The sequence below is a fragment of the Scardinius erythrophthalmus genome, assembly GCF_964197995.2.
Source record: "Scardinius erythrophthalmus genome assembly, chromosome: 17".
Classification (NCBI taxonomy): Eukaryota; Metazoa; Chordata; class Actinopteri; order Cypriniformes; family Leuciscidae; genus Scardinius; species Scardinius erythrophthalmus.
Genome location: NC_138237.1, coordinates 10719638 through 10736493, shown reverse-complemented (window position 1 = coordinate 10736493; position 16856 = coordinate 10719638). Strand labels below are relative to the sequence as shown.

At 36.6% G+C, this 16856-nt stretch overlaps 1 protein-coding gene across 4 annotated transcripts in view; it reads left to right on the top strand.

Annotated features, from left to right (window-relative positions):
* The window catches only part of arhgap24 (Rho GTPase activating protein 24), a 117099-nt gene that overhangs the window by 79719 nt on the left and 20524 nt on the right, over positions 1-16856 (top strand). Inside the window, exon 1 of one of the 4 annotated variants that reach the window (XM_081390741.1) lies at positions 575-648. The exons of 2 other annotated variants lie outside the window; for them this stretch is intronic. Coding sequence is in view for 1 of the 2 variants with exons in the window: in XM_081390739.1 (XP_081246865.1) it covers positions 7273-7345 (73 nt within the window). In the remaining variant the exon portion in view is untranslated. Of the gene's footprint in view, positions 1-574; positions 649-7141; positions 7346-16856 lie in introns of those variants that run through there. One more of the 4 variants, XM_081390739.1, reaches the window with a different exon arrangement.

Sequence of the window (16856 nt, the reverse complement as noted above, 5' to 3'; positions counted from 1 at the left end):
CCTGAGATGGCATTCACAAGACACAACCAGAGAGCTAATGCTAAGGCTCAACTCACTTTGGAAAAGTTGAATATTTAGTTTGAATACCTGAAGTGTAAATAGTGATGCTTGCTTAATCAAAATCTGAGAAACACGCATGATTGCAAAAGTTAGTGTGTGGAACTGCAAGTCCCAGTTATCGTTGTTCATTCGCCATCGGCAGAGACGAATAAAGTACAAGCTGTCCTAAACCCCTGTGCGCAGCTCCAGAGATCATTATTCACACAATCATAAAACATTTCATTTCTGCACTGCGCTCCAACATTTGCATATCCGAGATCAAATTCCTTCGTAGAGCTTCGAGCAACAATCTGACACTGCACACATCAATCTATCAGACAGTTTCCACCGCGTCCCTGCCCTGAAATACAACGTCAGATCAATATGAGAGACAAATATCTCTGATATGAACAGCAAGACAGCCGTGCATGCATTGTGCATGCGGATATCACATCTGTAATTTATGATATATCAATGTCAACATGACACTTGAAGGCAGAACTGAATGTTAATGTACAGTGGTGTTGGTGTGAATCCCTTGAGCTAACAGCCTGATCGAATCAACAGGGCTCAATATCTCCAGCTGTCGGACAACAGACACAGATTAAGGTGAATCTCAATATCAATAAATGCCAACTGTATCTTTTGAACATTAACCAGTGAAATATGAAACTGAGCAATATCTCCAAGGCAAAGCAGCAAACTTTATTATTCAAGCCATAAATAATATTTCTGTAATGATTTGGTTAGCACTTGCAAAGTAATTCTTTTTATAATCCTATAATAATCTGTTAGCCCAGTAAACACTGTGAACAGTAAACAAATCATTTTAACGTGCTGATTTGTTGCTTAAGAAAATTGTGAAAAAATTATATATATATATATATATTTTTTTTAAAGTTTCTTAAGCACCAAATCAGCACGTTAAAATGATTTCTGAAGGATCACGTGACACTGAAGACTGTTGTAATGAGGCTGAAAATTCTGATTTTTCATTTAAATTACATTTTAAATACTTAAATAGAAATCAGTTATTGTAAATTGAAAAAATGTTTCACAATATTATTGTTTTACTGTATTTTCCATCAAATAAACGCAGCTTTGGAGAGAGACAAAAAAAAAGCATAAAAAAATCTTAATGATTTATGTCATACCTGATTTTCCAGGTTTTATATAACGAAAACCTCCTTCATTTAATAAAGGGGTCATGACATGAGAAATTAATATTTCCTTGATCTGTTAACATATAAGAGATATTTGTACCATTAAAACATCATGCAAATTTCTTAGCTTAAAAAAACCTCATAAAAATAATAATTATTATTATTTAACTAAGCAAGCTCCAAAAATGTTTGGATATTGTGGGATCTGTGGGAACCAGCTAATCAGTGTCTTACTTGGCAAATATGTCCACAAAATACCTGAATATGTACATACACACTCTGGCAGGAGGCTGGGTCTGCTTGGATTATTATGACAGTCCATACGCAGCGTCCGGCCCAAAAGCGTTCAGACAGCTGATAAGAATGTTTGCATTGTAAGCCCCGAGTGCTCCCGTCTGCTTCACCAGCGCAGAACGAGCTTGTTTGCTCTGGCAAAGCTGCTGGCCAATACAAACTGCCAGAACGGAGAGCCTGCAGAGAACAGAGGGGATTGTGGGATTGAGATCTCCAGTAAGATAGGGCTTAGATAGAGCTGGTGAGAAAATGCTGACGATCATAGATTTAGGCTTTAGGACTTTAGGAAACACCCTGTAATGCCATTACCTCATTATCTCCCAGCAAAATCCAGGCAAAAACAAGCACACATGCACCCCAAAACACCCCATGCTCAAACATACCGCACACTTTGTGTTTCACATTGTATTTTTTGCGTCATGCAAATTACAGTTTTGCAGATTAAACGTCAGTGTAACTGCTGGAGGGGTCAACACATTTCCAGGGAAACTAGTTTTTTCTAGAAACGTGTGATGCTAATATGTTCGGAACATTACAATACAGATGCTAGGGTCTTGTCAGGGTGTTGCTATGTGGTTGCTATGGTGTTGCTACAGTATGTGGTTGCTATGATTTTTTTTTTTTAGATGTGTTGGTGTTTACTAGGGCATTGCAATGCAGTTGGTTGTTGTGGATGGCTGCTACGCAGTTGCTAAGGGTTTTTACAGTAGTTTTTACAGCTACAGTATGTAATGTGGTTGCTAAGATGTTGCTAGGTGACTGTTAAGAGTGTTTTTTAGATCATTGCAATGCAGCTGCTAGATTTTTGACTGGTTGCAATTGAAAGCCTTTTAGTGTATTGTGGGTGGGTGGTTGCCAAAACTTTGCTATGCATTTTTTTTTTTTTTTTGTGGTTTGTACAACAATGTAATGTGGTTGCTAGGTGGCTCCTAAGGTGTTGTGTGTTTTCAGAATGTAGATATTCTGATGTGGTTGCTATGGTGTTTTTTAAAGCAATGTAATGTGATTGCTATAGAATATTGCTAGGTTGGTACTGAGGTGTTCTAAATATAGAATGTTGCAATTCTTCTATTAGGGTGTTGTGGGTGGTTCCTAGAGGGTTGCTATGCAGTTCATGAAGTGCTTTGTGTGGTTGTATTACGTTTAGGGTATTTTGTGAATGTGTTTTTCACAGCAACGTAATGTGTTTGCTATATGCCTGCTAAGTGTTTTTAGAATGTTGCAATTAAAGTGTTGTGGGTGGTTGCTAAGGGGTTGCTATGCAGTTTCAAAGGTATTTTAAATGATTTTCAGAGCATTGCAATGTAGTTTCGATGACGTTGTGCCAGGAGTATTGGACATTTAAAAATTATAGTTTGTTCTAATGAAATTCTGTACACCTAATTTTACAGAAAAGATCATTAAAAGATAATTAAAAAAGATAATTAAAAGAGAAACACCGTAGGATTAAAATCTTATTTATGACATCATTCATCATTCTGGGCCACAGGCCAACCAGCTGTGCAGATGCTAAGGTGAAATGATGACACCAAAAGCAGCCAAGGGCTCCACGTGACCTTGTGACACTTGGCTCTGACTTAGAATGAGACTTTAGAAGTGTGAGGTTACTGACTTTGTACCTTAACATCTCTTCACATCACAAACCTGACAAGAGATAAAAGACAGGAATATAAAAGAGGCAAGGTGAGAAAGAGAAGACAAGGGGACATCTCCACCTTACATTGCTTGAGATCTTCCTCAGATCTGTCTGACATTCACCATATCGTATCTACTGACAGGTTTAGAAACCGATCTTTTTTTTTTCTTTTTTTTTAAACAAGCACCCTGGCTGAGAGAGTTGATAGAGTGGACTGTTGCTTTGGTTGTTTGTCCCCCTGTTAGCTTTTATCTGGTTTATTAGCATTCATTGATGGCAAATAGCTTAAAATAAAGAGGAGTATGAAGGTGCGTTTCGTTCAGGCCATGTCGTAATTATGTAACTATTCTCAGCTGTAAAAAGCCTTCATATGTGTGTAGAACTTGTAATTACAAAGTGTAAACTCGTAATTTTCTGAGAGCTACAACGTGGCCGCTGTACCACCTGACCACTGTAGATTAAAGGTGTGTTTGACTTGAAGGCAAGGCAAGTTTATTTATATAGCACATTTCATACAATGGTAATTCAAAGTGTTGTACATAGAAGGATACAAATAAAGAATATAGTAATAAAAATGGAATGCATAAGAAATGAAAATAACAATAAAAGCAGCCTATCTGGTTGGAAGAGAGTTTCACGACTGCTTTGTTTTACTTTGAGATTTTCCCATATTGATTGAACTGTGCCTGCAGTGTTTTCTCGCCGCCTAAATAATCTATTGAACGTCTCCAGATCAGATTTTTCACCTAAAATCAACCAGGAAGAGCTCTAGGACTGACCTAGAGCGACGCTGTGCAGACCGATCAGTCTATCACATTAATTATTGTTTTATTGTTCTGGCAAGCATCCATATGACTATTGAACATATACAATACGATTAATAAGTTAAGCCTTTATAGGGTTGTTTTACTATTAAATTCGCCACTTTTGTTGTTTTCCCAAGCTTAAGCAATGTGATTAATGTACTTCCTCGTTATGTGTTTCCTAGTAGTCTGAATCTGACGGATCAGCAGACTTCGAGCAATTCAGCATTACTTACTGTATGTGCTAACAACCCTTCGTAATATTGATAGTACTCAGTGTACTCTGTAATGGCAAAATACATTTTATACATTTTAATGGGACTCACTTTTCAGACAGACTAATGTTCAGTTGATCCTGACCTGAACTGAGACACAGGGACTGTTTGACCATTGTCAAGATTACTTTTTTTAAACTTGAGACACATAATGAACATGTTTCTGATAATGCTTAGAAAGAGTAGCTCTGAAAATAATGAACATTTTAGTGAGTCGATTCATTTGTATTGATTCATTGACTTGTTTGAGTCAATTCACTTGTATTGGTTCATTTATTTGTTTGAATCAATGTAATGTTTCATTTAATACACTATACAGAGGGCCTGTTACATTTTTGTTAAGTTTTTTACATCTGTTACTTTTCTTTTTCCGTTTTCTTTTAAAAATATATTTATTTAATTAAATACTGATGTTTATATGAATATCTTTGATTAGCCTACATTACATTGATTAAATGTTTGGGTTAATGAATCAGGTATTTCAGCTACCAAAGTGCAGTTCTTACAGTCCAGTAAATAATGTGATAAATCATAGTTATCATAATCAAATCATATTTCCTTATTATTATTATTATTAATGTTATTGCAAAGAATATGATATTTATAATCAGATGTAATCATCTGAATCAAATAACCAGTTCGAAAGAATATTTAATTCACGAAACAAAAGAGTTGAATCAGTATATTGGATGTATGTAATGGATTTCCAACTTGCTTGATTACTTGATAAAAACACTGAATTGTAATTAAACAGCACTGTCTGAGTGTGTGTGCATTTGGCAAAATCAGAAAGAATTATGAGTTTCTTTGCCTGATGGGAAGATTACATTTGCCTCCATACTGTTGGCATTCAGACATTCTCCAGCAATTCCTTCTGCTGCCGTGAGCCGAGGTCTCATTCCATTCTGAAAAGCCACAAAACAATCAATGCCAATAAAGAACCTTTATTTTTAAGAGTGTATGACGACTTCCACTTCTGAGATCTCCGGAAAATCACATTGGCTGTCGATGCACTCAAATAAAAGTATTTAAAGATAACAAAAATGACCTACGCTTTAAAGCACTTTAGATACAGATTATCAGTATGGCTCAGAAGTTGAATGCTGATGAAGTTGCATCGAATTTCATCTAAATGAGCAGGACATCTACTTCATATCCTTTACAATAGAGATGTGGCGTCTGTCCTCACAGGTGAGTGTGTATGTCTGGTCTCCTGTGCACTTTAGTGTGGTTCGTATGCAAGCCGAGATTACTTTCACATACATACTGAGTTACAGTCATGAACCTAGCGACCACGTAACCATACACTGCAAAGCATACTCCCCCTGTCATTAAGACACATTGAAGTGCTCTAAGTGGTGTCATGTTGTAATGTCAGTGCTAGTTCATTGTGGTTGTCTTTTAGGGTGGTAACTATTCCGGTGGAGATGTATAGAGTTGAACAACTAGAGTTGCCTTTCACCTATGGCTTGACCTGGTCTTTTCAATCTCAGTCTCAATGGATATCGAATGGGCTAGATGGGGCTCTTCCACCCTTGGAGTCGAGCTCGGCCTCTTACAATGGCCGATGGGAGCTTGTGGACGCAAGATGTGGGCGGAGCCTGTTGATATGAGTCTGTGGATCAGATAAACCCAGTCTCCCACTTTCCCCTTCTGGGGGGCACTGAAACCAGACCCTCGGACATGCACCGGAGGAGCTGGAGATTGTTCATTGTTCAAAGAGAGTTAAAGCATTTATCTGCAGTTGGAATGGCGACCAACCTAAGAGTCTGCTTGAGTATTTAATCAGGTTGTGTGAAGATAGGTCTTCATCACACTCATCAGTGCCCTCGGTTTTTAACCTCATGTTATCTTAAACAAACTATGAGATTAGAAAGTTCTCCATTGATGTTTCTGGTTAATGATGAGAATGGCGAAGATTGTGTAGTACGCTCCTGACCTCCTGTATTCTGAGGAAAACTTCAGCATTCCCTAATAAATATGCAGATGTTTGCAAACAGTGTGGGATGACCAGGAACATTGTCCTGAACCCCTGAGTCCTCCAAAAACCTGTGTCAGTAGGTCATTATTACAAAATAACCTAATCAGGACCATAACATACTGTGTAGTAGAGGGGTCTTGTATCATCCTTTTCTATTTTTCTTTTTAGCAATAAAGACTCGCTGACTGTATTTTTTCCCATATAACACACGGATACTTATTTTGTTTTATTTATTTATAGTACCATTTAAAACAGTCTTTACAAAGTGCTTTGCCAAAAACATGATAATATATATATTTATTTTTCATAATTTTTTCTTTTAATCACACACATATATATATATATATAGGGCTGTCAATGTTAACGCATACGATTAATTCAAAATCAGATTTTGCAATTAAATTTATTTTTATATATATATATATATATATATATATATATATATATATATATATATATATATATATATATACATATATATATATAGATAGATAGATATAGATATAGATATAGATATATATTGAATGAATCGCATGTGTTAACGTTGACAGCCCTGGTGTCAAAAAAAAATAAAAAATAATAATAATATATATATATATATATATATATATATATATATATATATATATATATATATATATATATATATATATATATATATATATATATATATATATACCATACATATCAGAACTAGTTTAAAATATATGCTATAAATAGCCACCCCTGACAGCCTTTATACAGAAAAAAAATCCTCTGAAACAGTTTATTCAAAGCTTTGACTGACAGACTCTCTGGAGAAGGGGCCGTTTTCTCTTCTTCTCTTTAAAGAGATTCTGGGACTGTTGAAACTCTCTATTGTTCACCCAGTAGAGTCACAGAGAGAGAAGTGGGTGTACCCGTCCCGACCCCCTCCCCTTCAGGTCTTTCTTCCCTCCTCCTCGGTCCTCACTATGGCCCATGTCAGCGCTCCTCAAGTCTGCAGGCCCATAGTCTCCTGACAGACCTACTCTCCTTCCAGCTCTTCCCCACTTCAGAGGCCTTTTTTCTGGGATAGGTAGAGCAGGAGTGCTGCTTCATAATGGAGGTGGTGCAACAGGTTGGACATCAGCTATCTCCATTTGGGATATCCGAGTGTCTGTCTGCATCTGCAGGTAATTCTGCTCTTAAACGTTCAGCACTGCATCTGAGAAGTTTTTTTGGATGACAGAAATGTTTTTGTTTTTGGCTAGATTTGCTCAGTTCAGTTGTATTGATTTTGTCAGATTTTTCCTAGTAGTTTGTGTGCCTAATTGTTGTTTCAGCTTGTATTGTTATTCATATGATTCATAATTCAATTATAGTCACATTATGTGTGGAAAGAAATAATTTAGACCAGTCATTTTCTATAAATCATTCGGGTAAACTGAAGATTAATATCAACACTCACAGATGCCAGAATAGTTGTATTTGTAGAAATAAGCAGGTTTGGGCCCTTGCGTCTGTCTGAGTCGAACATTATTTATGAGTTTAAACCATTTCATGAACAACAAACTGTCTCTTGCTTTCCTTCCCAGTTCCCTCTCTCACTTTTTCCTCCAAACAGTCCTAGTTTCTGCTTTTCTTCATCATGATATTCTCAGATGTGTTGATGGATCTCGGCTGTCTCAGAGTACCTCAGATGATCTCTGTACAGCATGTGTTGTGCAACTCATCTAAGTCCCTGTTAAAATAATACAAAGCCATTAATATTTGCATTATATCCCCATGCATATTTCTTTGCGGCTCCCTTAAGTCTTCACAGTAGCTGAGAGGAGTTCAAGCTCAACCAGGATGTATGAATTATGTTATGTCTATCCTGGGCAAACAATGCTATACTGCAATTGTCCTTTTTCCTGCCAACTCCTGGTGCTTCCTTAGTGTACAGTGAGCATCTAAATCAAATATTTGTGGTGTTTCACAACACTGTTTTGAGAGGAACATAAGAAAAAATCATTATCTGTATCTGTGCATTGTTGGTACGACCACAAAACGATCCTCATGTAACAATGGGCTTATTTATGTGGCTGTTTTGTTAATAAAATGGCTGTTGATCTTTGGGATTAGCGAAGTCAATGATGGGAACACACATAATGGAGCATTTAAGGGTGAGGGGGCGTTCCTGGAGAAGGTATGTGACAGTAATTGCTGCTCACTATAACCCTTTTGTTTGGTTCCACCTGGTTTGAGCCGTCTTATAGCTCAGGTCACTCATTAAAGAGCAGCCAAGCTCATATTTGATGAGACACATGCATAGGAAGAGGCATACAGCACAAAAACATTATATATATCTTATGTTATTGCATTATGTTATTGGATAGATTTTTCCACTTGCTGAAAAATTATTTTCTTGGAGAAGTATTTGCACCAGGAGTGTGTATGATGCATTTACTAGATTTGTGTGACAGATCCTGAGTCTAAAGCCTCGGGTCTCATTGGTTTTGTTATTCCCATGACAGTTCACTCTGCTTACTTTTAAAGTCCTGTGGCGTGACAGGTTGTCTAGTCGGTTCAGAAGAGCCGTCTGCCCATCGCCCCGTGCCATCAGTGGCAGATGGTGTGAGTTTTGAGTTGTTAAAATCTCAGGGTACCTCAAACACAGACACTGACCCAGAGACTGGAAGTCTGAACAGACAGTGTCTGACTGCAGCTGTTACAGACACTTTAAGACTTTAATAAGAGGACTGTCAAGGAAGAGTCCCCTTTTCCTTTGATCCTATATTAACATAAAACATATATTATCTCTTTTTCTTAATATTGCATTCAAACGGTTGCTGCCCATATATTGTATATGACAACTCTCTGAATAGTTTTAGCATGTTATTGATGGCAATGTTAATGTATTTGGTCTTGTAGGACTAGATCTACCATGCTACTGCTGCTTCAGAACAAGTATGGACTTGCTACTGCTAACAGATAAAGACATACTGCGGTTAGCATGTAAGATATGCTGCTGCTGCATAAATAGACATACATAAATCCTATAGCAGATCTAGGCAGGTGGAGCTGGGGGAGGTGGAGGGTTTCAAAGACTAGCTTACAGCAAACAATGGACCAGACTATTTAAATGTTGAGTAAGCAATCTCATTGGGTGCAAGATTAGCAAAGGCCAATCAGCATGTGCCATGAGGTAATTATGTGATTGCTTGCGGATTGCATGTAAAGGACTTATCAGCCTGCACCCTCTGGAGTTTCATTAATGAACTAGATGTATTTTTCACCACTGATGAATCTCTGTGTGATGCGGTTAGCAGAAGCTAAAAATAAAGATGCCTTTGTCTCTTCCATTTAGTGTTGCCCATGGTACTGAAATTTAAAAAATGTGACGATACCAGCATTTCCCTCTAGCATTTTGAGCGCTGTTGAACACACGGGAGTGTTGGAATGCAGCCGTCTATCCGCCAACAGGCGCCTGTGCTTTCCAACGCTCCCATGTGAATCTGTATAAGCACTGTGGTCACACAGTGACCAATCAGAGACATATGTTGAGCACATGAATGCAATGGCCAATCAGAGGTGTTTAACAATCCGTTCAACAGCGCTCAAAATGCTAGAGGGAAATGCTTTTGACAACACTACATCCATTTGAATCTGCCAACAACTCTTATTTCTGTAGTTCAGGAATGTCACAATAGAAGATTCCACTGGCTTCAGCCAAATCACAAATGTTATTTGTCATGAAGGTCAGTAGATTAGGAATGGGCATGGAGCAACTTCTCACAGTCTCAGGAATGGACAACAGAGAATAGCGCCATTTACTTGGGATTGCTGAAAACGGCCACCTTTGGAGATATAATCCTGTTTATTGGTCAAATCTCCTGACAAGCATGAAGTTTCCCTGCTATCTTTCACTTTCCCCTGTAGTACTTGGTTTATCTCATACAATGTTTTCCCAGACAACAGTGTGAGATTGACATAGTGCCTTTGATTGGATTTACCGACGGAAACAATGGCCTGGGTTATCAGATTGGTAGAGAGCAGGGACTATGACTAATGATTCACTTTATCTGTATACGTACCTTCAGATTAGTTCACTCACATTGCCAGTAGTTGGATTTACAGGCTAATCATTTTTCTTTTATGATAAAACTAAATTACCCATCTGTCACATAGTGTCAATTCAAGAAGTGTTAAGTTTTAAGGTGTAGTCACTCGAGGATTTGAGCATGCACATTTACTTTAAACCTGCAGGGAATAGGCAGCAGAATAAGTTTAATAAATATTAAATATACAGTGGATGTACTGCACTAATTACAAAATGTAACGTCTAATGTTTAAATGTATGTTTTAATGTAACATTCTCCCTTTAAATACTTCAGTTCAAGAATAATTTGTTATTTTATATCATTTATTTGAAAGAATTAAAAGAGCAGTTTTTTATATCCTTGTTTAGTTCAACTGGTTGAGGTTGATTTGGGCTGTTAATGCAAAGTAATTAGTACAGTAATCTAATTACATTGTTGAGGATGTAATTAGTAGCTAGTAATTAATTCCTTCTAACATTTTTTTGTATTGTTAAATAATAATTTAATATAATTGAATTTTTATATATTATTATTTATTGATGTTTTTTTTTTTTTTTTTTTACATTTTTAATCATATTAATATTAATTAATTTGGAATTGAGCATGCAAATTTAGGTAACACTTTATTTTATGGTGCCCTTGATAAAGAGTAATTACTTAATTAATTACTTAGTAATAGACTTTGTAATAACATGTAACAAAATGTGCTTAACATGTAACTAAGTTATGGAACAGCCTGTACTTACAGATTGTAATTACACACATGTAATATGCAGCTACTGTTACACATGTGTAACAAGCCGAGTCTGTTACATACGTGTTACGGACTTGGTACACTGTAATTATGTAAGAAAGAACTTAGTATAACACAATGTAACAACAAGTACTTAAATATGTTAGGCTACTAAGGTCTGCAGTTACACATGGTGGTAAATGTGTATGTTCTGTAGCATTACTTGTATGTAACATAAAATAAAGTGTATCAAGATTGTACTTAAGTGCACTTCCTGTGTACCTACATATGTTATCCATCTGAATTAACCCACTAGTTCATAGCTTAAATACATGCATTAGCTTTCTAATTACATTGCAATTACAAAATAATACACAGGTATAAGCTACGTAAAATAAAGTGTATCAAGAATGTACTTAAGTGTACTTTGTGTATACAGACCTTATCCATCTCTGCCTTAGTATGATTTTACTCACTAGTTCACAGCTTAAATGCATGCAGTAGTTTCCTAATTACATTGTAATTACATAATATTACACAGGGATGAGCTACGTAAAATAAAGTGTATCAAGAATGTACTTAAGTGTACTTTGTGTATACATACTGTACCTTATCCATCTCTGCCTTAGTTTGATTTAACTTACTAGTTCACAGCTTAAATGCATGCAGTAGTTTCCTAATTACATAATATCACACAGGTATAAGCTACGTAAAATAAAGTGTATCAAGAATGTACTTAAGTGTACTTTGTGTATACATACCTTATCCATCTCTGCCTTAGTTTGATTTTACTCACTAGTTCACAGCTTAAATGCATGCAGTAGTTTCCTAATTACATTGTAATTGCATAATATTACACAGGTATAAGCTACGTAAAATAAAGTGTATCAAGAATGTACTTAAGTGTACTTTGTGTATACATACCTTATCCATCTCTGCCTTAGTTTGATTTAACTCACTAGTTCACAGCTTAAATGCATGCAGTAGCTTCTTAATTACATTGTAATTACATAATATTACACAGGTATAAGCTACGTAAAATAAATTGTATCAAGAATGTACTTAAGTGTACTTCATGTGTATCTATAAACCTTATCCAACTCGGCTTGTTACACATGTGTAACAGTAGCTGCCTATTACATGTGTGTAATTACAATCTGTAAGTACAGGCTGTTCCATAACTTAGTTACATGTTAAGTACATTTTGTTACATGTTATTACAACATCTATTACTAAGTACCTAATTAAGTAATTACTCTGTATCAAGGGCACCGTAAAATAAAGTGTTACCCAAATGTATTTAGGGCAACAAACTTGGGCAACAAGATGTAATGTACTGTAGTGCTTTTGTTTTTAATAAATACTTGTTATTTTTTTGTATTATTAAATTAAATTTAATTCATAAAATACATATTATATTTAATTATAATCATGTAATCATATTAATGTTGTTATGTATTTATATCGATATGAAATATTATTACATAATTAATTATTGAAATAATGTACATTTTTAATCATTGTAAAATATTAAAATAACCATTTTAATGGAAGTCTAGTGTGACAGCATTTTTAGAAAAGCAGTTTCCTCATTCGAAAACTATGATTAACTTTATGTAAACTGATTATGTTTATGCCACGTATCTGTTCAACTTGGTCTCTCGATCATCCGTAATAAAATGCACGGAGTCAAATGGATTGCATGTTAATCAAGTGCTGGATTTATTCCATGACTTTCTAAGATCTAGTTTCTAAATGGAAACATATCTTCTGACAGCTGCTTGGGCTGTTGGACAGGCAATCCATCAAATTCTCATCAATTATGTTTCATATTTATCATGACGGTGAGTCCAAATCTCTACATTATTCGGTTTCGGCAGCTATCGCAGGAGAATGGTGTCTCTGTGCGCAAATGATAAGCTTTTGAGATCACTACCTGGTTTATTTACATAATTAAATGTGCTTGTTATTATTAGACATTCTACACTCTGGACATAATGAAATTGTTTTACTTTATGTACTTAGACTAATGGAGACATGTTTACTGCGTAAGCCTTGCCATGGGTTGTAAATCCAAGTTAAGATTATTAGGCCCAAACACAACAGACTGTTTGTGAGTTTGTCTAATCCTTCAGGCCACACTCCTTATCAAGACTGTTTTACGAGGGTCACGATATGCAATTGCAGAAGCAGTAATCTAAATGACGTAATGCTGAATAGTCTATTGCGATGTGCAGTGGAGCGATATGATAGCGGTATGACAGCTACAAGAATTGATTCAGTATGTCACTGGACTCAGAGTGCAGCTTTCCGTGCAACAACATCAATCATTCATGCCACATTAGCGCTAGGAGACAGAGTTCGTCCCCGAGAGCTCGTAAGCATGGCTGTATTACTGAGACTTGGAAAGAAAGGACAGAATAGAGAAGGTGAAATATGTTTTGTTTGCTGGAGTCATGGAACTGCGGCTTGCTAGTTTAATGGAACATGCTAGCTGGAGATTACTGTAAACATTCCACTTCATTCCTTTGCCATGGCAACAGAGGTGCAACACCATGGTGATTCCCTGACAACAGACAACAGTAAACAGCGATCAGGCAACCCCCTGCAGAACTATAATGACTGAATGCATCTTAAAATTAGGGAGAACCAGTCGCTTTCGGGCTCTTTTTAGCCAATCATCATACACTCTCAGAACAAAATGGTACAAAGGCTGTCACACTAGGATTGTACCCTTTAAAAAGGTTCTACTATTTACCATTTAGGCCAGGGGTGTCAAACCGGTTCCACGGAGGGCCTAGTGTATGCAGGTTTTTGGTCTTTCCCTTCAATTAGTGCCCAATTAAGACCTAGACTACCAGGTGAGGGGAGATCTTAGCCAATTAGTGACCTACTCAATCAGTTTGGTTCAAGGTAAAAGAGAAAACCTGCATACACTAGGCCCTCCGTGGAACCAGTTTGACACCCCTGATTTAGGCACTAATTTGTGCACTTGTAGTACCAATATGTACCTTTGAGGATCTAATATGCACTCTTTAGGTACAAAGGTGCATCTTTTGAAAAGGTACCGCCCCATTGAATAAAGGTAGGCCTATATTCTGTGGCCAAAAGTCAATGTTTTGGGTTTTTCATACTTGAAATTGTTAAGGCTCGTACATCGTAAACATGCAAATAAGAACTTTTAACTCAGAGTTAATTTGCATATTTATGTGGTAAACCACTCATAGGTCTCATTCACTAATAATAACAGATTATTTGTACTTGTAATTTCTCAACACATCTGCGTACGCACAAGAATTTGTTCTGAACCTCGTTCTGATGATTTTGGAGTGTTCTAAATGAGTGTTCTCGCATAAGACACGCCAAAACCATCTCCATATAAGGACTTTCCACACTTCTTTTCCCTCATAGCCTTTCAGTACCCTCAGCAAAAAGACGACGCTCTCTAAACATGGACAACTCAAACTATTTAATCTTAACACAATTATAAGATTTTTGTGTGTGTGTGTGTGGTTTCAGTTGTTGTACTTTTAGAATAACAAAAGTTATTGGTAAATCATGATTTATTTGTAAAAACAGTCGGAATTTTTTGCACATGCAACAGCGACTGGACAAGCGATGCAAAAACTAAAGTTTTTTTGTGGTTTTCATCTGTCGCTAATTACTCACTGTTGTATTCCAGCATGCCTTGGTGATATCACATGTTAAATATTGACATAGTATCGCTGATAGGTAGTGATGTTATAGGCTGTTAACCCTCTCAATCAATTTTAGTCATGTAGAAAGTGTGAACATGGTGGGATACATTAAAGATAAATGATTAATGCTTTTCTGTGATTGTGATTCGTCTGCATTGATGTTGATGTGCATTGAAAAAATACAAGTGTGAGACATTGATGAACCCAGAGTTGAAGTGGCAATTAAGGGGCCATTCATACAGAACTAACTTCTGGGTTGAAAAGTGGAATTTGAAAAAAAGGTCTTAAAGTCTAACTTATTTGAACTTGACTGTCACAATTCTTACAATGCCGTGTCATGCGAAAGGCTCTGCAAAAGATGAGCTCAATGGTTAAAGACATGCATTTAGCTCATATTTACATAGAAAAACAATGCAAACGTAGTGCATGGGAATGCAAGGGTTAAGTGTGAAAAGCGCTTTTAGTTTGTATGTATTTCCTTTCTATTGTGGCTATCTTACACAATATAATGGGTTATATAATACTTGTTTCATGACCAGGTCATTAGATCAGAGGAGGCTAACACCATGTTCCAAACAGGAAGCAATAAATCACTTCTCTTTCATGATAATTTAAGTTGTTGTCCTAAGAAGCCATGATCGTGACAATTTAGTTTTGAATTTTGCAGCATTAGTCCCGTCCGCAGTAAAATCCCATTGGTTGAAAGTCTTGATCTTATAGCAGTGAATTAAACATCAAATGTGTTCTGATTGGCTGTGAATGTGTGGACTATTTAAAGTCGGCATGAAACAGAAGTTGTGTTAGTCTTTTCTTCCCTACTGTGACGGATATCTGAGTGAAACGGCTTCTCGGACAAGAAGAACAAAATGTAGGTCGGGGCTTGATTTTTTTCCAATGGGAATTGGTTGGATGGTTGTGCTATTGCTGTGATGTCATGTGAGTGACAGGTTGCCCCGCCCTCGCGCCAGTAAACATGTCATCAGAGAAGAGAATAGATGTTGCTGCAAGAGGGATGGGAAGTTATTGTGAATTTCATGGATTAAAAAAGAAATAAATAATGACTTAATAAATATTGCAAAATTCCATAACAAACAATTGTCCATTTTGATTTCATGGTGACTTTAAGATCTCTTTACTCACTTTTGACTCAAGTTTGAGTGTATTTTCTTGTTAATTATTTGCACTCTGGCATGCAGTCACCATAAAATGCTGGTTCGTCCTGGATGTTATGAAGGAATAAACAGGAAAAAGGAGGTCACTGGGTTTGTTGCATTAAAGGGAGGCAAGTCACTTCTTCCTGTTACTCATGTCTGTAAATGTTATATGGGCTCTGAGGAAAGAAACAGAAAGAGTCGAAGTCAAACTCCTTCAGGAGTCAAAGTATGTTTGCATAACAATCCGTTCACACAGCGCGGCCTGCGAATGCCTCGGACAGCTGTGACATCTGAATAAAGACCTTCAGTTGATTATGTCAGCGCAGTTGCTTTAAACCCACAAGCATGCGTGACGGACGTTAGCTCGAAGATTTACTGTACTATAAAACCACTATCCTGAAGATCTCATTTATTTTAATGAGATGAATAAGAGTTTGTGGGTCACCTGCTACTAACCGACTTACTGGACGGACACATGGTACACACTGTTCAAGGAGGAAAGATATTGCTAATCGGTTTACTCATGGTGAATGCAAAGATGAGTAAGTTCAGAAACACTGGAGCGGTTGTTCAGGACTTCCTGAGGAAGGAGGGTGTGCGTTTCTAAATCAGGGAAACAGGAAAAATGCAGGGAATTCTGCATAGATGACTGAACAGGGAGTCGGTCAGGACAGATAATGCTTGGGTGTGTGTGTGTGCGTGTCAGAAGGTCAGGATGACTAGACTAGACAGTTTTATATGTTTTGCATTATGAAAAGAAATGAATGCTCCATTTAACTGATTTATAGTGTGCAATAAGTATTTTTTGCCCTTATAAAAATGACTATGGTAACCACAGTATTGTGGTAAGCTTTTATTATTCCCTCGTTATTTTAGTGCATTAATAAAATATTTCCCAGTAATAATAATACAATCATATAGCTATTAATATGAATGAATTTCTTTTTTAAAGTCAGTTTCTTTATACCTTAAAGGTTTGGCTTCAAATAATGGTAATAACAAAGCAATTGAAAATGTCCACCATTATTTCTGAGGTA